This window comes from Sceloporus occidentalis, unplaced genomic scaffold (genome assembly GCF_023333645.1).
Source record: "Sceloporus occidentalis isolate IW3139 unplaced genomic scaffold, rSceOcc1.0.p SCAF_25, whole genome shotgun sequence".
NCBI classification, from domain to species: domain Eukaryota; kingdom Metazoa; phylum Chordata; class Lepidosauria; order Squamata; family Phrynosomatidae; genus Sceloporus; species Sceloporus occidentalis.
The window spans coordinates 7575370-7598681 of NW_028317005.1; the positions used below are offsets into that span (position 1 = coordinate 7575370).

General features: G+C 39.6%; 1 protein-coding gene across 1 annotated transcript in view; it reads right to left on the reverse strand.

Annotated features, from left to right (window-relative positions):
- Nucleotides 1-23312, reverse strand: part of LOC149300349 (ventricular zone-expressed PH domain-containing protein homolog 1-like) — a 135774-nt gene that overhangs the window by 17051 nt on the left and 95411 nt on the right. The window contains exon 11 of the mRNA XM_089485306.1: nt 9340-9457. Coding sequence (XP_089341432.1) covers nt 9340-9457 — 118 coding nt within the window. The remainder of the gene's footprint in view (nt 1-9339; nt 9458-23312) is intronic.

Here is a 23312-nt window from a genome sequence, read left to right on the forward strand (position 1 = left end):
CATAGCATACCAACATTTATTATTAACAGGAGCTAACAAGGGAAAAGTCAGGGAGATCAGAACTTGCAGGGTACAACAAACAGACCAAGACAAACCAAAATATCAGACAGAGGAGACCCTTCTCACAAGCCTACAGTGTGTATTTATGGGATGTGTAGTCATGTATTCATGATGGATCCTGCCCTAGACCTGACTCAGAGATCACCCCTAAGCCGTCCCCCCCATGTCATTGCTGAGTGCCATGATATGGTGTGGTATCCTGGTGCTCCATCTCTTAAAGGTGCACTGTGTTGGGTAAAGTGCTAAAGAGGCTTACTTAGCCTAGCCAGAATATGTCACTGGCTATTGGTATGGAGTATACTGTATACTTTGCAGGGCGGTTAAAAGAGTTCTGTTGGACTTGGACGTTCCTATGCACCACAGCCCCAAGAAGCTAGAAATACACCTGCGCCTTATGAAAGAACAAACATTTTATTTTATCAGGAAGATTTTCAAGTAGAAACTCATTTTAGTTTTAAGTAAGTTTAAGTAAGGAATATTTGCTAGTCCACCCATGTCATGTAAATGGAAACATAATAGATTTCTTTACAAGTTTTGTGAACATGCATACTTTTCCATCACTGGGGTCACTGCAAGGTAATGTATCATTTTCCGTGACATTCTAACACTGTCAGATTATTCTAGTAATATTGTGTCAACACCTAAAAAGTGACCCCTAACAGATAATATCCCCCTTTTTTAACGTTCCAAGAAAGGAGGCACTGAAGCTTCTAAGGGCTTTAAACACTAAGCCATGCACTGTAGGTGAATTGTAAAATCAGGTAACTTAACTATGCGTTGTAAAGGGGTTGTTCTAATTAGTTCCACAGCATGATGGACATAAAGGACCACGCATAGTTACATCAATGAGCCATAATTCAAACATTTTCATATTGATTATACCAAGCTAATATGGCCTTCCTTGCAAGGAAGCTCACCTGAATAATTCTCCTTTTGAGTTATTATTATGTAACTTCATATTTGGCCTGAACTCACATTTTAATGAAAAAAAATACGCAGGATGGGTCTAGCATTGCAGGGTTTTAATACAGTAATATACCGGAGCTTTAAGACTTTACTGTGGACGTCTAATGTAAACCAGCTTCCAGGAAGTTTAGGTAGAGCTTAACGTTAATGTATTCAAACCATTTTTTTATTTTATGGAACAGCTTACTTAAAAACATATGTTCTCGTATCCAGGATATAAATGATGGACAATGTTTGCCACACTGGGTATCTCTGTAGCCATGTAGTCTGTGGTTAGGAGCTGTGATTTTATTCGGAGACAATGACATAACTCTACTATAGAAACAAATTCATTTGTATGCTTAATTTGTTGCAGACGACAAGCATACTTCAAAGATTGTAAAGTTCATGCATTTTATTATCACTAAGGAAAATATTGCTTTATACAAAAACAGGAAATATTTAACCCTTTGAATATCAGAAGTCCAATCACTTTTTCCCCCCTTGAAAGCCAGGCCATTTTCTGTAAATTTATAATATTATAAACAACCTATGCTTTACCTGGGGAAACATACCTAGCATACATACCCCGCCATATCCACTTTAATGCACATAACTGCTGAGCAGTCGCTTTAAATATTTTGTGTGGTCCCCCTGAAAATGCATGGAGGGATTTCATTTTAAATGTTAATGCAGGAGTGTGAACTCTTAACTCACATAGACTCTATTCGTCTGCGTATGAGTGTATGTGAGTTTGCTTTAATACATTTGGGATTGGACTTTTGCCAACCTCATGTTGGTTTGTTGCTGCAAACTCACATTTTCACTAGCTTGCAAGCACTTGTAGTTTAGTATATGGACCCAATGGTCAAAATCCTTTGTTTTTGGGGTTAAGTAAATGCGCAGATGTATATAAAAAGAGACAAAAGTGCAGTATTAGACACTTATCTATCATGGGTGGGATGGTGGAACTGTAGCTGGAACGTTAACTGAAGAAGCAAGGCAACTTTCCACAGATATAAAGTATCAAAGTCTTGAAAGTGTTCATGTTTCTATAAATTAGGATTAGGAATTTCTTTCCCAAATGACCCAATATTGTTTATTGCAGACGAAGATCCTATGGTCTTAACATATTCTATAGAGAGTGTTCTAATTAGTAGTAAAATTATGCTTGTTTTAAATAATTTATCAATATTTACTTTAAACCATTTTGTTTTAAATAAATAGATGTGCAGTGCCGAATTATAATATAGAGATCATAATTTGCTTTTAAATTATGACATCTCCTATGCACACGTGAAACGTGCTATGTTTCACATGTTTACCACAGGATCAGCCAAGAAGATGGCCATTTGGTAATTGTGTTGCAGTCATAAAGAGTGTCTTTCTCCTTATAAGAAGAATGCTAGGCTCAGCACTCAGCCAGCAGCTTGCAGTCACCGGAGCAGAAATACTCTGTCCAGCTTGGAATGATATATATATGTGAGTGTGATTGTAGATCTTAAGTGGTTGCATTTTTGTGCATTTGTGTATGCGTTATGTCTGTGTCTTTGTCTATGTGTTGCAGCACTGTGATGTATTAAGTATAAAATCAAAGGTTATGTGTAGAAATGTCTTTAATGGAGGATTTAATTTACAGTGCAATAACCAAATAAACTAAGTTGTCAACAAGTACACTTGTAAAGTTTCAACAGTGAAGTCACCCAGCCTTGTGGGAGTCTGTGGTTTACCAAGTAGCAGCAGAAAACAACAAGAGGTTCTGAGAACTGTAACAAAGTACTACCGCAGCCCACACACATCTAAATCATACAATAATGAGGAATACTAAAAAAATAAAGACTTTCTCTTAGACTTGTGCATGGCGAGCAAAATCACCTTGGACAATTTTTTTTTTGTTTTGCTGTGTTTGTTTTCGGGCAACAAAGTTTGACACAGACAAAATTCTGGGGCTTTTTTTTTATCCGGAACGAGATTCAGGGGAAGTTCCCAAAATTAGAGGTCCTGACACCTTAAACAAGGTTGCCCCAGTAAGGTCAAAGAGGTGCAGCAGCAGTAGTAGAGGACTAGGACTGGGTCTAGGCAGGCAGACACTGGCAGATGAATTTCAACCACAACATTATAGAAATTATAAAAAAAATGTTCCCCCAGAGTAAGGACAGTCAAAGAGGTGCAGCAGCAGCAGCAGTAGTAGAGGACTGGCCTGGACAGGCAGATGATGGGCACATGCAGCCCCTTGGAGCAGGATTGAATTTCCCCAATATTATATATTGCATATTATAATGCCAGGTTTTATCACCACTGTTTACTTATCAATGAAAACTAATAGATGATCTGATAAAAAGATAAAACGTTAATGTGTCCACAAATTACAGGTTTGGCTAGTAGCAAAAATGGGCAACTGTCTTAATCAACAACTCTACTCAGGAACAGGGGAAACATTTCTGCTGCAGTCCCTGTAATGCACTACAGTAGTCACTACAGCTTCTCCAATCCAGCCTACAACAGTATATTTTCTACACTAAAATAAACTATTAATTTACTTGCAGTATGGTAGGTGAGCAATTGGCATCGATCCCAGGGCTCTGTTCTCCCACACCAAACTCATACAACCATGTTTTTATGGACCTTGCTTTGTGGACCACTATATGGACAAAAGTATTGGGTTTGGGTTGGGCCTCTTACTTCCAGTGAAGGAAGATCTTAATGCTTCAGCATACCAAGACATTTTGGACAATGATATGCTTCCAACTTTGTGGGAACAGTTTGAGGAAGGACCTTTTCTATTCCAGCATGACTGTGTCCCAGTGTACAAAGTAAGGTCCATAAAGGCATGGTTGGATGAGTTGTGTGGAAGAACTTGACTAGCCGCACAGAGCCCTTACCTCTACCCCATCAAGAATATTTGGGATGACCTGGAATGGAGATTGTGAGCCAACCCTTCTCATCCTACATCAGTGCCTGACCTTGCATTGCTCTACTGGATGAATGTGCAAAAATTCCCACAGAAACGCTCCAAAAGCTTTCCCAGAAGAATAGAAACTGTTATAGCTGCAAAAGGGGAACCAACTCTAGATTGTAAGCTCGTTTGAGCAGGGCCCTCCTCACCTGTTGTCTCTGTAAGTCAATTTGTTATGTCACATTCTACTTGTTATGTCCTGTCTACCCATTGTACAGCGCTAGAGAATTTGATGGCATTATATAAAACAATAAATAATAATAACCAACTCTATATTAATGTCTATGTATTTAGAATGTGATCTCATAAAACTCCCTGTTGGTTTAATGGTCAGGTGTCCCAATACTTTTGTCCATATAGTGAACCCCTGAACACATATGTAGTGAGTGCAGCAACACGCGCTGCACATTTGGGGACAGTCAAATTGGTTCACTCGAGGAGGTGGGAACGCAGTGGTGTCATGTAACGCAATGTTACATGACCCTGTGGTAAAAGTGAGGCTGCTCTCACAGCAAGAAAGCTGCTAGCAAGGTAGTGACTGAGTCAGTGACTATGTATGTGTGTATGTTAACATTAATTTGTATGTGCAAGTGTGTGTATGTTAGCATGAATATGTATGTGCAAATCCATGTGTGTTAGCATGAATGTGTATGTGCAAGTGTATATGTGTTAGCATGAATCTATGTGCAAGTGTGCTAGAGAGTGTATTAGTATGGGTGTATACGTGTGATAATGTATGTAAATATGTGTACCAGTGTACACTTTGGTTGCCTAGGAAGAGGGCAAAGTGCCAATGGGGCCACATAGCTTTACCTGCCCCCTGGGCCAGAAGGTGCCAGCCCACCCCTGTATGTACTAAAGGTTCCACTGCAAATTATACATTTATTGGTAATGGATCTTTTACAATCCAGTATTAACAAGGTTAAATAGTTCCATACACAAAAATACTATCACTGTCTTTACTCCGTCTCCAAGGATGCTCTTTCAGATATGCAGGGTAACATTACATTACCCATAGCCAGCGATATACAATATGTCTGTGGCAGCCAGCCATCTGTCTTCCAGGCCCCAGGATAGGCAGCCTACTATGATATTTACCAGTATCTCAGGTAATGTCTGCCGTCTGTGGCTACATATTTCAGTGACCAGCCAAAAACATTTGTTCAAGTAGTCTCAGAAGAAAATAACAAATGTTTAAAGCATCCCATTGATGTTCTCCAATTAAGTTGACGTGCTGTTTGTGGTGAAAGGTGTTTAACCCCTTCGAGACAAAGGCTGATTTTACTTTTTGTACCCTTTGTGACAATGGCCTTTTTAACATTTCTGCGCTGCTTGTGTTTAGCTGTAATTTTCTTCTTTCCCGTTTACTGAACCCACACACATTAGATATTGTTTTTTTCAGGACAAGAAGGGCTTTCTTTAGATGACATTGTTTTGATTGTATCATATTATTTACTATTAAAAAAATTATAAAATATGGTGAAAAATTTAGAAAAAAATGACTGTTTCTAACTTTTAGTTGAAAAATCTTTTACTCATCTATAAAAGGTAATGAAAAAACCTGCTAAATAGATTCTACTATTTGTCCTGAGTTTAGAAATACCCAATGTTTTTATGTTTTTTTGCTTTTTTCTACCCATTATGGGGCAATAAGTACAGGTAGCGTTTTGCTATTTCAAAGCCATTTTTTCCAAATCTGGTAATTCTTCCCCCCATGTGCCATTTCGGGTATCTTTGAACCCGGCCAATGCAATTTACCCCATCAAGTCATATATTTTTGAAAACTAGACAGCCCAGGGTATTCCAAATGCTAGTATTTTAACTCTTTCCATGCACCATATCTACCACCAGTCTTTGTCAAACTTTATGGTAGTCATTTTTTTGCATTTGTTTTGTCATACACATTTTACTTCAGGTATGAATTAAAATGTTCTAGTTTATGTCACTATCACAAAACACCCCAATATGTGTTCAGCAACATCTCCTGAGCGCAGCGATACCCCACATGAATGATTTTGCCTGGCTGTTTGGGGGCAAAAGGGCCACATTTGGGGCATGCGCATTTTTCAATGTTGAACTTTGGCATTTGGGGATCCACTGCCCATGCCCTATTTGGTACATCTTTGAGCCGGGCCATTTCAGTGTGCCCAATAAACCCATATATTTTTGAAAACTAGACACCCCAGGGTATTTCAAATGCTAGTATTTTAACTCTTTCCATGCACCATATCTACCACCAGTCTTTGTCAAACTTTGTGGTAGTCATTTTTTTGCATTTGGTTTTCCACACACATTTTAATTCAGGTATGAATTAAAATGTTCTCGTATATGTCACTATCACAAAACACCCCAATATGTGTTCAGCAACATCTCCTGAGTACAGCGATACCTCACATGAATGATTTTGCCTGGCTGTTTTGGGGCAAAAGGGCCACATTTGGGGCATGCGCTTTTTTCAATGTTGAACTTTGGCATTTGGGATCCACTGCCCATGCCCTATTTGGTACATCTTTGAGCCAGGCCATTTCAGTGTGCCCAACAAAACCATATATTTTTCAAAACTAGACACCACAGGGTATTTTAAATGCTGGTATTTTAACTCTTTGCATGCACATATTTTACCACCAGCATTTTTTCAAAGTTTGCAGTAATATTTTTGTGTGTGTATTTTTCCCACACACACCTACTTTATGTATGAATTTACAGCTCCTGGTATATGCCGCTGTCACACGACACCCCATAATGTGTTCAGCAACATCTCCTGAGTGCAGTGATACCCCACATGCATGGGTGTGTCATTTTTGGGGGGAACTAAAAGGCCACATTTGGTACGTGTGCATTTTTCTAATTGGAAATTAGATGTGTGGCCATCCTTCCCCCCATGTTAATTGGGACGTTGTTGAACCTGGCCCATTCAATTTACCCCATCAAATCATACATTTTTTAAAAGTAGACACCCCACGGGCATTTAATATGCCAGTATTTTAACTCTTTCCATGCGAGAATTGTTTTAAGCTAATATGCTAATTTTAGGACTTGCTCACAAAAATATATTTTTTATATATATATATTTTTTTTTTTTATTTTTTTTTAAAAAAAATTTAACATTTTTTTTCAACTTGGAGGTTCCCCTGATAGTGACATCAGTGGGAAATGATTTTTACATTTTACTGTTTTTTTACTATTTTTTTCTAATTATTATTAATTTTATTTTATTTTTTAATTTATTTTTACTAATCACACTGTGATTAGAAAGCTGGGCTCCATTGACTTGCATGGTGAATGCAGTACCTGTATTCAACCTGCAAGTGGAGCCAAAGTTCTCTAGATGGTCTGGACTATCTAGCGAACTTTTAAAATTTGTGGTTCCTGTTACAGGACGGCGGCCATCTTCCTTGATGGCGAAGATTGCCGGCAGCTGCGGCTGTGACCGCTCTCCGGAGCGGTCACAGCCCATCAAAAGGTTAGTGTTTGGTGTCGCTGGATGCCTCCTGATCGAGGCATTCCAGCGACACCATTTAAGTTTAGGAGGCGATCGTCGATCGCCTCCTAAACGCTTTTAAAACGGGCGTCCGCCGCCATACAAAGTATGGCGGATGTTGACGCCCCGTGGAGGGGCCAGAGATGGCCCCTTCGTGCCGATCGCGGCGTTGCTGAATGCCTCGAGGTCGAGGCATTCAGCAACGCTTTTTGGGTGCAGAAAGCGATAGTAGATCGCTTTCTGCACCCGTTTAAAGACGTGCCGGTCCTGGCACGTCAATTGTCGTAAAGCACATGCTTTTCCGTGCCGTGCCAGGACCGGCAATTGTCATTAAGGGGTTAAAATGATGTGACAGATAACTTTTGAATGCTTAGAATATATTTTCCATTCATTTTCCATGTATTAAAAGATTACAAATTATATTTTAAACAAACTTTATATATAAGCAAAAAAAATTACACTATAAGTTGGTGCCAATAAGTTTGTTTTATGTTATTCAGTTGTCATGCTTAAGAAACTGTGGTAGATTCAAATAATAATTGTGTCGCTGTGCCTTCCTGGCTTTTGGATCCTGCAGCAAAGGATTTACCTGTTATGTTTTCTGAGTGTGTGAATAATAAGCTACTACATACTGTGTATTTACACAATGCATAATATTGTATTATGCTTTCAAATCTTCGATAACATCACCATCAACTTTCACTACATCATATCGTGGCTATACTCGGAACGAACCAAATGCGGCTTTTTTATATCACCACCCTCCGTATTAGGTGAAGCAAGCCAGTATCGAGGTAACACACATACAAGAAGGTTTCATCTGCCATTAATGGGATCATTTGGATTTATGAAACTAGGATAAATGTTGGTGTCATCAGGGTAAGCCTTGCATGCTCCTTTTTGTCTGATCACATAATAATAGGGTATCAGACAAGGTAATTTAAGCCCTTAATAGCCAGAGGAGCCTGGACCTGGCTACAGTGAGAAATTAAATTATAGGATGAGGCAAAGTGAGATTCAAAAGAAGGCAAACATCTACAGATAAGAGCCATTCAATCCCTCCAGTTTGCCCTGTTTTGTATAGCATCTCTAAATGTACTGGAACTTTGGCCTTGTATTATTTTCAGGATAGCACAATGCCATTTCCACACACACTTAAATTCAAAGACATCAAAATGTCTATAAAGGTTATAGTTTTAGCTACACAATCCAACATATGCAACATACAGTATGCATTGAACAGCCAGGGGATGACATTATGAGTTATTTCCTTTGTCATAGAGCAAGTGCATTCATCAATTCAAACATGGAGACATTTTAATTAAACACACTATTTGCCCAGTAATAAACATAGAAAAAAGAACACATAACATAGTGTGTGGTCTGAAACGATCATCAGGGCCGGCCCAAGGCAAAATGCCGCCTGGGGTGAATTTTAAAATGCCGCCCCCTCCTTATCTACCCTTCCTCTCCCCCCCCCCTTGTACTTACCTTTCAGCAGTCTCCCTGTTCGGTCTCGGTGCCGGCTTGTAATGCTGAGCGCCGGAAATCTTCCAGCACTCAGCATTACAAGCCGGCACCGAGACCGAACAGGGAGACTCGCCGCAGAGGAGAGAGAGAGGGGCGCCGAGCGGGTACTGACAGCTTGGTAAGCGAAAACCACTCGGCGTCCCTTTCTCTCTCTTTCGCTTTAAAAAAAAAATAAAAAATAAAAAAAGGGCTTGGGGCGGCAAAGTGCCACCCCTTCAAAAGTGCCGCCTGGAGCGGTTGCCCCACTCGGCTCCATTGTCGGGCCGGCCCTGACGATCATCCTCTATAAACCCAAGCAAGGTTTCCTTACCCTTCAACATAAAATGCCTTCTTGCTTGGCTGCACAGCTTGAATAATTATTTCTTACCTGTTGCCTTTTCAGGATTGTTGCACATAAAACACTGCCAAGACCCTGTTTCTTCACTAAATCCAAAAAGATCAAAAAACCTCACTTCTTCCAGATGCATATGAACAAGTTCCAGATCCTAGGACCCAAAACAAAAAAAACCAAAAAAAATTAATGCTTTCAAATGAAAAACCAGAAAATGATTAATTTTGCATTAAAGACACATCACCATATTTTAATAAAAATCTATTTTTTACATTATTTTTGTTTTATGAATGGCAATTTTAAAACTGATTTCACTTTTTCTTACAGTGTTGATAAATGTGTTTCCCATCTATACAAATAGAAGTAGAGCCTCATTCACAACCAGCTATAAGTTTTGGGGAGAGGAATCCAATCATACCCAACTAGGTCATTTTTATGTCCAGTAGAATGGAATGTTAATACTTACACCAAATAGCTTATTTCATTTAGTGTTGACTGTCTATAGTTAAATACTTTCCACTGTCCTGGGTTATTCACCTTAGAATGTTTAGGGTTACAATTTAAAATTTGGTATAGAAAGTAATTGCAAGCTTAGTAAGACTTGTTCCAACAGCTAGCAATAAACACAATCTATTACAAATTACTAATTGCTGGTAGAACTCATCTGATGATAGTTGTAGTTAACAGAATTACTGTACGTCTTTGAGAATAATATGCTCAAGGTTGTTTACATGTGTATGACAGACATATGAAAAATATGTCTCTTTAAAATATGAAATTATGTGGGTATTATCCACACAATTTTATGCTGTTCTATTGTAACATTTTCATAATTTTCATCACCCTCAAAAATTGTTTTATAGACAATATTTTTCTGCCTCAAAATAAAAGAAAATATATTAACCATTAGTGGTGTTTATTGTTTTTTTGAGTTTTGTAATATGACTAAGACACTATTGCCAAGTAGAAAGCTGGAATCAATTTCATGTATTTTTCATGTCAACAACCATAATGACTAAAGTGACTTCACCTACAAAGAAACAGTGGAACAAAGAACCTTTTCTTAGTTACAAATATAATTGTTTGAAAATTAAGCTCAAATTACCTAAAATGTCACTATGATAACTATCTCCAAAGTAAAGCTTGACATTTTAACATATAAATAAGACAAAACAATAAGACAAGCCATATAAGCACCATATTCAAAAAAAAATGTAATGCTCTTTCTTGTACCAAGGACACAAAACTTTAGTAAACCTAGTAGAATTTATTGACAATGTCTTTTGTGCAACGTATGGTGAATATATGTGTATTGAAATATAATGAAGAGGTTACCTGACAATTCCTCCATTTTCCTCTTCAATGGATTAATATATTACACACTTAGAGTAATTCTTAAAATTAAGTGCGTTTGTATATGTCTGTGAATCTTGAATTTGCTGAAGCAGCCCTTTCCTTATCATATGCCAGACACCTTTCTCATGAGCATATGCTTACCTTTCTACCTTTTACAGTACCATGACCTACTACACCCTCTCATATACTTATCTCTATATACTGTATACCAAACCTGCACCTGACAGGCCCAACCAATAACACCAAAATACACTACATGTGCGATGTTAACATTTACCAAAAGGTACTGAAAAGAAATCCCATAAAAAGCACAGAGAGGACCATGTCATCGTACAAATATGGCAATCCAGCAAATGCCCGGTGACCTGGTTTTAGTTGGCGTGTGTCGCTTATCTTTGCTGCTGCTAAGCTGATGTGACTCTTCATCTTACTCTATGAAAGCTGACTTAAAAAAAAGGTATTAGAAAATCCATTTTACGACTAGAATGACAGTTGTGTCCTTGTGATTTATAGGAATGGATCTATGCCACCAGTTGATCGCCTTTCTCTTGGTCTAGAAATTCAATGATTGAAAACACCAAGGTATAATGTCAGAGCCTGGTTCCTTCTCCAATTAAAGATGGCCGTGCTCCCTACTTGTAAAACCAACTGGATCCTGACCAATGCAGGAATATCTAGGGTAAAATATAGCAGCGATAGGAACAAGAAACCCCCAAATTATTCCAACAAGAGCCCCCGCCCTCATTAAAAATCCATCTGGTAATTGTTATATTTGGTTAAAAAGGAATTATTTTGCTTTGAGAAAAACAAAACACCCTCTAATTATCATGCTGAAATCAACACAGTTGGGCAAGCAAAATGCTGGTGGTTAGGTACACAAAAAAATGCAATATATATATATGTCAAATGGTATTGTCTTGGGACAAACTGCTAAGGAGTAGGATTGAAGAATAATTGTAAACAACAGACTTAGCAACAGTGTGCAATGCCAGTCAGCAGCTGCAAAGTCCAATAAGATATTGGCATGTATAAAATGGGGTATTGATTCACAGAAGGAGGATATCATATTGCCTCTTTATAAGTCAATGGTAAGACCTCACCTGGAATATGCAGTGCAATTCTGGGCACTGGTCCTGAAAAAGGACATTATGGAACCAGAAATGGGGCAAAGGAGGGCTACAAAATTAATAAGGGCATTGGCAGATCTTAGTTAAAAATTCTGAAAAATATCTTAATTGGGATTTTTCATTGCCTTCTTTTGGATCTAAATCAGGAAGGTTAGGTAGAAGGGTTGAACTTGATGGCCCTTTTTCAACCTAAATTACTATGCTACTAAAATGAGGAATCCTGTTTCATTTGCCTGCAGTCTTTGTGGTGTATTTAGGTTTTATACTAAATCATAATTTCCCCCCTTCCTTCCCAGGCTACACCTCTTCTATTGTAAACCCTAACCCTTCCTTTTTTTTCTCTCACTCCTTCTCTTTAGGCTCAACAATTTCCTCTTTGAGCTCCATATCTTCTTTTGTCCCCAAACAGCATAACAGTACAATTTTTGTGCCCAACCAGCTTTTCTCTGCCATCTTCATCCCTAACCAGCTTCCCAGTGACATTTTTGTCCCCAGACAGCTTGTCTCTGCCATGTTTGTACACACTCCAAACAGACAAGTGGCACTCAAAAATCTGTGTATTACAAACCAGTCAGCATCAGCGACGAAGGTATAAATCTTTTTATTATCCCCCCCACTACCTGACTGCTGTCTGTGCATTTCTGCACAAGGGTGGAGCAAAATTGGAGGAATGAGGAGAGGCCGTCCCTGTGGCTATGCCTTTTTTGCAGTGTGGCCAGCAATGCAGATAGACAGTGGAGAAAGAGAGGTGCAGAAACGCTTCTCCCATTTCCACAAACAGCTTTTTTAGAGACCTCCTGTAAAGTGCTGCCCAAGATACAGCCCTGTCTGGACCCTTGAACACAAGAGTTGGGTGGATTGATAATGCCAGAATGTGCGGAATTTTAATCTCAAAACTCCAGAACAAATAATTTTAGCGTGGATCATCTCTTGCTGTGGCGAATGTTACTTAACAGCGTGCATATCAATTAAAGTCAGGGATGGCATTGGTGTATGCAGAGGTCGATGCAAAGCAATTTATGAGGCTGATTTTTCATTTCAAAAACAAAATATTAAAAAAGTCTTATACACATGCAAATACACTAACAACTGAATGTAGTCCAAGAGTCAGCCCTATGACATTGAGCAGTTTCAACTTTAAGAGTATTCTGCTGGTCCAGGAGTAAATTATTCTTTATGCGTAAGATGGTAAGGGCTTTATGTTTTCATATGTGTTACACTTATATATATATATATATATATATATATAAAAAACAAAATACTGTCTGCGCTTCTCACCCTAATAAAGTTGGCAACACACTGTATTTGCAGCATGCTCACACTGTTTGGTAGGCCTCATATTATACATTTGTATTATTTGAGCCTGAGACTAGCTTAGCGCACTGACATTTTTTCTTATCCCTATATATATATATATATATATATTGTGACAGTGTAAACCCCAGGGAGATGCTTAGTGTGGCATTTGGGTATAGGTGCTATCCAGATCATAAATATGGGTCCCTGGGGTGGAGCAATTGGAGAGCAGGGTGGGCCAATGCTCCGTTTCCCCATGCTGTGGAAATTCCATGCCGGGTTTTCCAGGAGGCAAGAAATCTGCAGGATCCGGTCCAGGATTCCTATGGGGCCGGCATCAGGCACAGGTGCTGGACATTAAAAACCCCTGGAGCTTGATACTCAGAGAGACTGTTGGGGGAAGAGGAAGTTTCCCTGAGCTCCCAGGGCAAGGAGAGGCCCTGAAGAAGACCATCCCTGAGCCAAGTGAGGCAATACCTGCCTGGACATTTTGTGTGCTGTCTGGGGGAGGTTTTCCAGAGCCTGGCATAGCTGGGTCTGGCTGGGAGGTTGAGTTAGTGGGTGATTAGGCTGGTCAGTCTGGACCAGCATAGTTCAGTTAGAGAGGGCTCCAATTGGGAGCTAGGTTTTCTTTTTATGATTTGTTTTTTTGGGGTTTCAGCAATTAAAAATAAAGATTTGTTTTGTTACAAGCTGGTGTTTCCGAGACTGATTGCCCTAGAGGACTGTGCTTAGGACCCCTAAAAGTGACATGTATGGCCCTCCTGCTATAGGGTTTGTCACAATATATATATATATATATATATATATATATATATATATATACACACACACACATTATTTTCTCTTTTGAAGCCAGATTCTATAAAAAAGAACTGTCTCCAAAAGCGTTACACAATCTACCAATTAAGTTACAACTAACTTACATATCAAGCATGGCAGTGGCTGGAGTTTCCGGCATCAGAAACACATCTTGGAGTTTTTCATGAAGTTTTAAAACCATTTCTGCTATATAACACTTTATTCCCCAAACTCACATAATACATAGTTGTGTCATTTACTGAAAACGTGCACACATCTGGAAATGCTTTATTTACTGGCATATGCAGACTGATTGACTATTTCATCCAAATACCTCCTCTGTGGCATAATCATGGTGTACTGCTAAATCTGCTAGCATACTGCTAAGTGCTGGGCCGGAGTGATATATTAAATGTTCTGTCTTGCCAGCTATGTTCAGACCCACAAGGGCCAAAGAATTGGAAAGGCCATAAGAAACAACAACAACAACAATTGTTAAAGGCCTTATTTTAAATTCAGAAAAGTTGTTCTTGATTTAGAAAAGAACAAAATAAATCTTGCTTTTTTGTTTGATAAGGAGCCTCACGGAAAATATTCTGAGAATCAATACATTTTGCATTATAGTAAGTGGATTTACTGTATAAAACATTATCTAGAAGCATTTGCAATTAAGATTTTAATCTCTGCGTCTACGTGGATTGGACTGTCAATGAATACACCATAGTAATTGATCAATCGTGTTTAAACCAGGTTTTTTTTCAACTAAAGGAAAAAATATAAAAGAGATAAAAAGATCAATGGAGTAATGGGGTACTATAAGATAAAACCATTGCTAATAAAGAGTGATGATAATAACCAGCATACAATTTTTTGAACATTTTTATGAGAACCTACTAGATCTAATTTACAGACTTTTAATAACTAGAGATTCCCATATTGGTCTGAAACTTATGTTTACCTATAATGTTTTTTTCTGATTAACAGACAATTTCAGTTTAGGGCAAGTTTTCCTATAACTTGAATAATTCATAGTTACATAGTTACATAGTTATATAGGCTGAAAAAAATTCCTTCTTGACCCCAAAACGGCAGTCAGATTTCTCCTTGGATCAATAAGCTGTTTCCCCATAATTAAAGATTATATCCCTGAATATTATGTTTATCCAGGTATCCATCCAGTTGCAGTTTGAACGTCTGTACAGACTCCGATAAAACTACCTCTGCAGGCAGAGAATTCCACATCCTTATTGTCCTTACTGTAAAAAACCCCTTTCCTCTGCTTTAGTCTAAATCTCCTTTCTTCCAGTCTGAACACATGACCGCGTGTCCTATGCATAGTCCTGTTTATGAACAGATTTCCACACAATGGTTTGTATTGGCCCTGAATATGTTTATATAATGTTATCATATCCCCTCTGAGGCGACGTTTTTCTAAACTAAACAAATTTAAATTAGTTAACCTTTCTTCATAACTATAGTGCTCCATTCCTTTTATTAATTTTGTAGCCCGCCTCTGCACCCTTTCTAGTGCTATGATATCCTTCTTTAGAATAGGTGCCCAAAATTGCACAGCATATTCAAGGTGGGGCCTTACCATTGATTTATACACAGGCAAAATTATATCTTTATCCCGCGACTTGATGCCCCTTTTTATACATGACAATACCTTACTGGCCTTAGCAATCCTTCTCATTTGTCGTTACCCCTAATTCACTACCGTTTAGGGTGTAGGTTGCTTGTGCATTCGCTACCCCGAAGTGCATAACTTTACATTTATCTACATTGAATTTCATCTGCCATTTGTGTGCCCAGTCCCCCAGTCTATCTAGATCCCTCTGCAGCACAGTAATATCCTGCTCGCCCTGTATAACTTTACCTAGTTTAGTGTCATCTGCAAACACAGAAACATGACTTTCAACGTCTACTGCCAGGTCATTTATAAATATGTTGAAAAAAATTGGTCCCAGAACAGAACCCTGAGGGACACTACTTACCACTTTTGACCAGCCTGAAAATTTACCATTTATAACAACTCTCTGTTCTCTATCTCTAAGCCAATGTTCTACCCAAGAACAAGAATTTGCATCTAGACCAATTTCCTTCAGTTTGAATACTAACCTATTGTGTGGAACCGTGTCTAACGCCTTGGCAAAATCCAAGTAGATTACATCCACTGCCACACCCTGATCTACACTTCAACTTACTTCTTCATAGAATGCAATTAAATTAGTTTGACAGGACCTATGTTTCATAAAACCATGCTGATTTTTGCTAATAATACTGTTCTTCCCAAAAAAACCTGAAATCTTGGGGGGGGGGTACAGAATTAACCAATCACATTCAAACTCATGTTAAATAGAAGTCATTAAACACCTGTCATCATTTAAAGTTACTCTGATTAATCACAAATAAAGTTTGCTTAGTTGCATCTCAGATCAAAAGCCATGGTCCGCAAAGAGCTTCCAAAGCATCAGAGGGATCTCATTGTTTAAAGATATCAGTCAGGAGAAGGGTACAAAATAATTTCCAAAGCATTAAATATACCATGGAACACAGTGAAGACAGTCATCATCAAGTGGAGAAAATATGGCACAACAGAGACATTACAAAGAACTGGGCATTCCTCCAAAACGATTAAAAGACGAGAAGAAAACCGGTCAGGGAGGCTTACAAGAGGCCTACTGCAACATTAAAGGAACTGTAGGAATTTCTGGCAAGTAGTGGCTGTGTGCTACATGTGACAACAATCTCCTATATTCTTCATATGAATGGGCTATGGGGTAGGGTGGCAAGACAGAAGCCTTTTCTTAGAAAGAAAAACATCCAAGCCGGCTGAAACTGCAAAAACAAAGTCCCCCAAAAGCATGTGGGAAAATGTGTTATGGTCGGATGAAACCAAAGTTTAACTTTTTGGCCATAATTCCAAAAGGTATGTTTGGCGCAAAAACAACACTGCACATCACTCAACAGTGAAGCAGGGTGGTGGCGGCGGCATCATGCTTTGAGGCTGTTTTTCTTCAACTGGAACTGGGGCCTTAGTCAGGGTGGAGGGAATTATGAACAGTTCCAAATACCAGGCAATTTTGGCCCAAAACCTTCAGACCGTTAGGAAGCTGAAGATGAAGAGGAAGTTCACCTTTCAGCACGACAACGACCCACAGCACACATCCAAATCCAGAAATGCATGGCTTCACCAAAAGAAGATTAAGGTTTTGGAATGGCCCAGCCAGAGCCCAGACCTGAATCCAATTGAACATCGGTGGGGTGATCTGAAGAGGGCTGTGCACAGGAGATGTCCTCGCAATCTGACAGATTTGGAGCGCTTTTGCAAACAAGAGTGGGCAAATATTGCCATGTCAAGATGTTCTACGCTAATAGACTCCTACCCAAAAAGACTGATTGCTGTAATAAAATCAAAAGGTACTTCAAAGTATTAGTTTAAGGGTGTGCACACGTATGCAACCAGGATATTGTGAGCCCCCCTCAAAGATCTGTTTTGCAATTAAATTTTTCACGTTATAGGTCACAAAAAGGTGGAAAAAGTTCTGACATGATTTAACGTCACAAGAACCTGCATGCATTTGCATATATAACACACAGACCAAATTTCTTACCCTCTCTCTCACCCACCCAAACTCCCTCAGATCCCACCCATAGGCCAACTGATGCCAACTGTACAGAGGTTTCTACTGCTTAGCTCTACTGTTTATCACGGCAACCAAAGAAAATGGATTTCACATCATCTAATGTTTGTTGATATAGCCCCTGTAGTATATACTAGATTTGAGTGCCGGACAAGTCTTCGTGTTCCTCTTCGTGAGGAAAAACCCTTTGTATTCAACAAATTTTCGCCCGCTTACGTGTTCTTTTTGGGGGCAAATATTCGTGTACGTTCTTCATGTTCGTTTTTTATTATTTTTTTGACGTATTTTTTTTTAGCAGGGGTTAATATGGACTTACAACGGTAACAGTACGCAGCAGCCTTGGCGCCAGGATTTTAAAGGTCCATAACAGCGGCTCTATTGGTCGTCGGCAGGGGCCTCTTCTGGAATCAACCAATTAAGGGCACATACTAACAAACATGGTTAGGTTTGCTATTTAGTAACCGTTTAAATTTGCGATAGTAAATGTGCTTAAAGTGTGAATAAAACTTTTCTGGGACGATTTTTTATACCTATAATTTTTTTGGCCAAATACCAAATATTTAAAAATGAGAAAATTGGTTCATTTAGTGCACACCCTCCAGCTCCCCAGGGTCAGCAAAACAGATTCCATACCAAAACAAAAGTCAGACCTAGAATTTATTTTCTTTTCAAATTTGTACCTTATACCTCCCAAGTGGGACATTGCAGAAACTGTTAGAGTCATCATCAGACTGGAGACTTTTTCACTCTAGCAGCTAATTTGAAAAGTTAAGCCTAGCTTTGTCTGTAGTGTCTTAAGAGTCTATAAAACCTCACCTCTTTTGGATGTCCTGAAACCACCTGACGGTTGAGAACACCAATTTCTGCTACAATTTAAGAACAGTTTTGGCTAGACTCGGGCACCAGGGGGGTCTTCGTGCTCTTCTTCGGCAAAAAAAAAATCTTCGTATTCCGAGAATATTCGCCCGTTCCTGTCTTCTCTTCGGGCGAATATTCGTGGACATTCTTCGTGTTCGTTTTTTCTGGTTTTGTATAAGGGGTTAATACGGGGTTAACGCGGTACGGAAGACGCAGCAGCTCTGGTGCCAGGCTTTTAAATGTCCGTATGAGCAACTCTATTGGACGCCACCAATGGTTGATGGCAGACGAGCCCCCTGCTGGCGACCTATAGAGTCGCTCGTACAGACTGGTGCCGTAACTTGACCGGCAGAGACCACTGGTCTCCCTGCTCTATCAGTTAAATGTCCGTACAAGCGACTTTATTGGTCATTCGTAGGGAATTTTAACTGTCGCAGCAGGGAGAGCAGTGGTCAGGTTGCACCTTAAGGAGTCTTTAGCAGTCTTCATGTTCGTTTTCATGTTCGCCCAAAGACGAATGCACAAGTCTAGTTTTGGCAAGGACCCTCAGAGAATCACACCTGATTATAGGGACAGCTTTTAATTTTTGGGTAAGAGAATTGTATGTAGCTCAGCCTCTACTCTACTTTGCTCTACTCACTTTCCAGCCCTTCCCTGCCTATTGAGTGCTAAACTCACTCCATACATAGGTTGACCTTTCCCAGCCGGTATCAATGAACGCCACCACACAGCTTACGGTGCTTGACATATTGTTTCTATTTTCAAATATTTTTTAGTTTACTGATCCTGCAGAAAAAATTGGAGAAACAATGTGCACACCTATGCAAACCCCTTGTTTATGCATACGTGAGGCATACCACTTTTCAACTTTTTCTTATATGATAGAACCATTCTTCCTTCTTTTTAGGAGGCTGGAGGAGCGCCTCATTATTCCAATGGATCCTACTTGGTTTGTCAGCTTGCCGCAAGCTTCAATCCATGTGTTTATTTGCCACCCTGTTACTCTCCACAGGCACTAGTTTTTCCCTCTGCATTTGTAATGTTTCTGTGTGAAAATTCTTGAATTTCATAGTTGCAAAAGAACCACATACTATAAGAAGTCATGCATATGTTTAGTGTTATAACAATGCAGACTCTGGCATAGATTTGATTTATTTATATGTAGGTACCCAATCCTCAGGACAGAAAAGTGGTTCACATTTCACATGTGGGGTTGGAATTGGGCTTGCCAAAGTAAAAAAAAAGTTTATGTATTAATTTCAATTTGTTCTTGCAAGGCAGTAATTTATGAAAAATAGTTTGCCATAAGACCTAACACTGATATATGATAAATGTGGAAAAAGACTACTTTTTGACCATTGTTCTCTCTTTTTTAAGTTAATTTTGCAAGAAAGGTAAAAAAACCATTTTAAATAATAAAATTATAAGCACATTTACATTTCTGTAAAATATTTTCCATGTTTTTTATAAACGTTCTTGTATACAAGAAATAACCTATTAATGCCCCGCTTGTGATCTTACAATCGAAAAGGAATTATATGGATAACAAAATGGTAAGTGGTTGCAGTTTGGTTGCAGGGTGCAAAACAGAATGAATAAATAAAATTGGTGGGTTCAATTGTGGCTTGCAGAGAGCCTTGTGTTGCAGGAAAGCAAGACGGGGAGAGAGAGATGATTAAAAGAGCAGGCAAACCTTAGAGTAAAAAAAGGGGAGCAGTTTGGGCTACAGAAGGCCAGATGGGAATTAATGTAGTGCTGTGAAAATCTATTTGGCCCCCTTCCAAATGTTCTATTTTTTGAATCACATTTAAATGTCTAAGATCATCAAACTAATTTTAATATTAGACAAAGATAACCTGCGTAAACTCAAAATGCTGTTTTTAATGATTATTTCATGTATAGAAGGAAAAATAATATCCAAACTTACTGGTCCTATGTGAACAAGTAATTGTCCCCATAGTTACTAGATGAACTAATTAACCAAATGTGATTGATAATTGGGCCCAATTTCATTAGACATACCCAGGCATGATTACTGCCAGCCCCGTTGAATCTAAACATCAATTAACCCCTTAATGACAAAGCCCGTACATGTACGGGCTCAAAATGCATTGTTTTCAATGGGTTTAGGGACCGCCCATTGTCTTAAACAGAACCTGTCTTGCAAAGTAGGCTAAAAGGTCAAAAAGCATATATATATACCGTATTGGCTCGGATATAGGCCGCCCCCGTATATAGGCCGCACCCTAAAAGTTTGGTGCTTTTTTAAAGAAAAAGTTTTTTTCTTTAAAAAAGCACCAAAAAAACATGCTGCTACTCTGTCTCCCCCCCAAGATATGCTGCCACTGTCCCCCCCCGAGATATGCTGCCACTGTCCTCCCCCCCCCCGAGATATGCTGCCACTGTCCTCCTCCCCCCTCGAGATATGCTGCCACTGTCCTCCCCCCCCCGAGATATGCTGCCACTCTGCCCCCCCCCGACTTACCAGAGGAGACTCCCGGGTGTCTTGCGGGGCTGGCGGGGGACATCTACGCAATACGGGTACACAACTTCCGGTGCCGGCACTCAGCTGATGCATCGTGCGGACGGTCGCCGGCTGTGGCGATGCGGGTAAACAACCTCCGCAGCCGGCGACCATCCACACAATGCGCTTAGACAACCTCCCGTGCCGGCACCCCCCCCCGTGGAAAGTGCTGGCAGGGGAGGCTGTCTGAGCGTATCGGGGAGTAGGATGCAGGTCCCCTGCACCGCTGCGGAGGATCTGTATCCTAACCCTGCCCGGCGCCCGGGACTGCATGTCCTGGGCGTCGGGCGCTAGACCCCGAATATAGGCCGCACCCCCACTTTAAAGACTTAAAGTGGGGGGGAAAAGTGCGGCCTATATTCGAGCCAATACGGTAACTCCTTCTGTGCCAGCTAATAAACACTTAGTACACTAATAGGTAATGTAACTTGGTGGGCTTACCCCTCCCCTGGTGCTGTTAGCCATTGGCTTCTCAGCCATATAACTTCATAAAGAAACAGTTGGGTGAAGGCTGATAGGGGCGTCACAATAAACAAAAGGGTCCAGAAAATCACAAAAACCCACAGCAAGGGTACTGAGAATGACTATATTTATTGAATAAAGCCACAACAACAGGGGGCTGACAACAAAGGCATGGAACCATTAATTAGTCTTGTGCATTTGTTTTTGTACAAACTTTATTTTTAAGAAAACTGCCTGTTTCATGCATTCTTATGAAGCAACCATAAAGAGGATGATTCCCAATGAAACTGATGAAAACAAACTGCAAAAGTACAGAAATTCCTCATGATTCGCCAATTTATTGCCACTATAACAAGCCATTTTGGCGCTCCTTCATGAGGTAAAGTGGGAGGGACTGTGTGTAGGAAGGTATATATATCAATGACATAGCACTTGGTGTTGCTGGAAAGCTAGAAGGGGGAATGGTGGTAACTGCCTTATTGGATCGTATTGCTCCTTTTTCAAGTATTTGGTGCCCAACAGAGGAACTATCTTTGCTGTAACTCTGGGTGCTTCATTTTTGCTGTGTATATTCCTGGTGAATGACCTTGGCTTCTCTGGTTTTCACGTTTTTGCTCTTAATACTGTGTTTGCCCCTAGCTACCTTAGGCTACTTGTGTTTATTTAATCCACAACTACGTTGAATATATTCCTGCCAATCAAATACCTGTAATACCTGTCTGTGCGTCTCTCCAGTTGCTGTCACAGAATCTTCTTAACCCTAGGTGTCCAGTGTGTGGTAAGCAACAATGTGCTAGTGGCAGCTGAGTAACCCGAGGCTCAACCAAAGAGGAAAGGGGGATATCATAGGTGAATACCATACCATTAGGAGCAGGGACAGTCCAAAAGCTCTCTTTTAGACTTACGTTACAATATGTTACGCCTTGCAGCATTTAAAAGTTTATGTGAATTTTGATAGATAGCTATTTAGAAGAAGAAAAATGTGTTTGATTTAAATAATTTAGTTTACAAACACATTTCTGCTCTTTCTATCAACATTATCATGGTGTTTATGGCTGCAGTCATACACAGTAATCCTTTTGAGCTCCTAGAAAATGTGCTTGTGAGAGAAAGTATATTCTTAACTACAATGTAATGTTTGGATTTAACTTTTTTTATCTCTACATGGACAGCTAAGGTTCTCTCATTAGAACTTATTCCTGTCCCTGACAGCACCACTAAAGAAGGGTGCATATTAAAATACTATGTGTGTACTTAAAAAACATAAAACACTTGCCTAAAGCCTCAGTTTATGACAATTCTTGCCAATAATTGGCTTGAAATATATGGGATTTCCGTTAACAGATCCCAACCTTCAGCATCTCCAAGCCAGCGCAGGAGCTGACTAGAGGTAAGTATTTCACATTCATGAAGATGTGTTTCTGCTCCTCTCTATTTCTGTGAATCTGTCTACATTATACTGGCTTCTTGGAGTACTTCTACAAAAGGACAGAGCCACGGCGAGCTCTACAGAGACAGCGGTAGGCAGAGAAGGTAGGGAGACATTGGCAGAGAGCATGAGAGTGTGAGAGAGTACGAGTGATGGTGAGTGACAACTAATTTAGATCCAAATGGAAAAGCCTTCAGAATTTTGTCCCAACCGAAAGGGCAAGAAACAAAGTTTGTTGTCTAAAAATGAATGAACCAAAAAGCGAAACAAAAAATTAACACAAAGTTATTGAGGTCACTGGAAGCTCCGCCATATTGGTCTTCCCCAAACGTCCACTCAATTTTATGTGGTGGCACCAGAAAGTTGCCGTCACGCAAAGTCTTCAGCAAGGTAAGCCGTCAAGATTTTTAGGGACAAAAAGCTTCTCAGTGTCATCTTTTTCCCCAAGTAGTGGGACAAAGATTAACTGTTAAACTTAATGTAGAGTGACTCTGTATTTTTGGCTCAGCCCC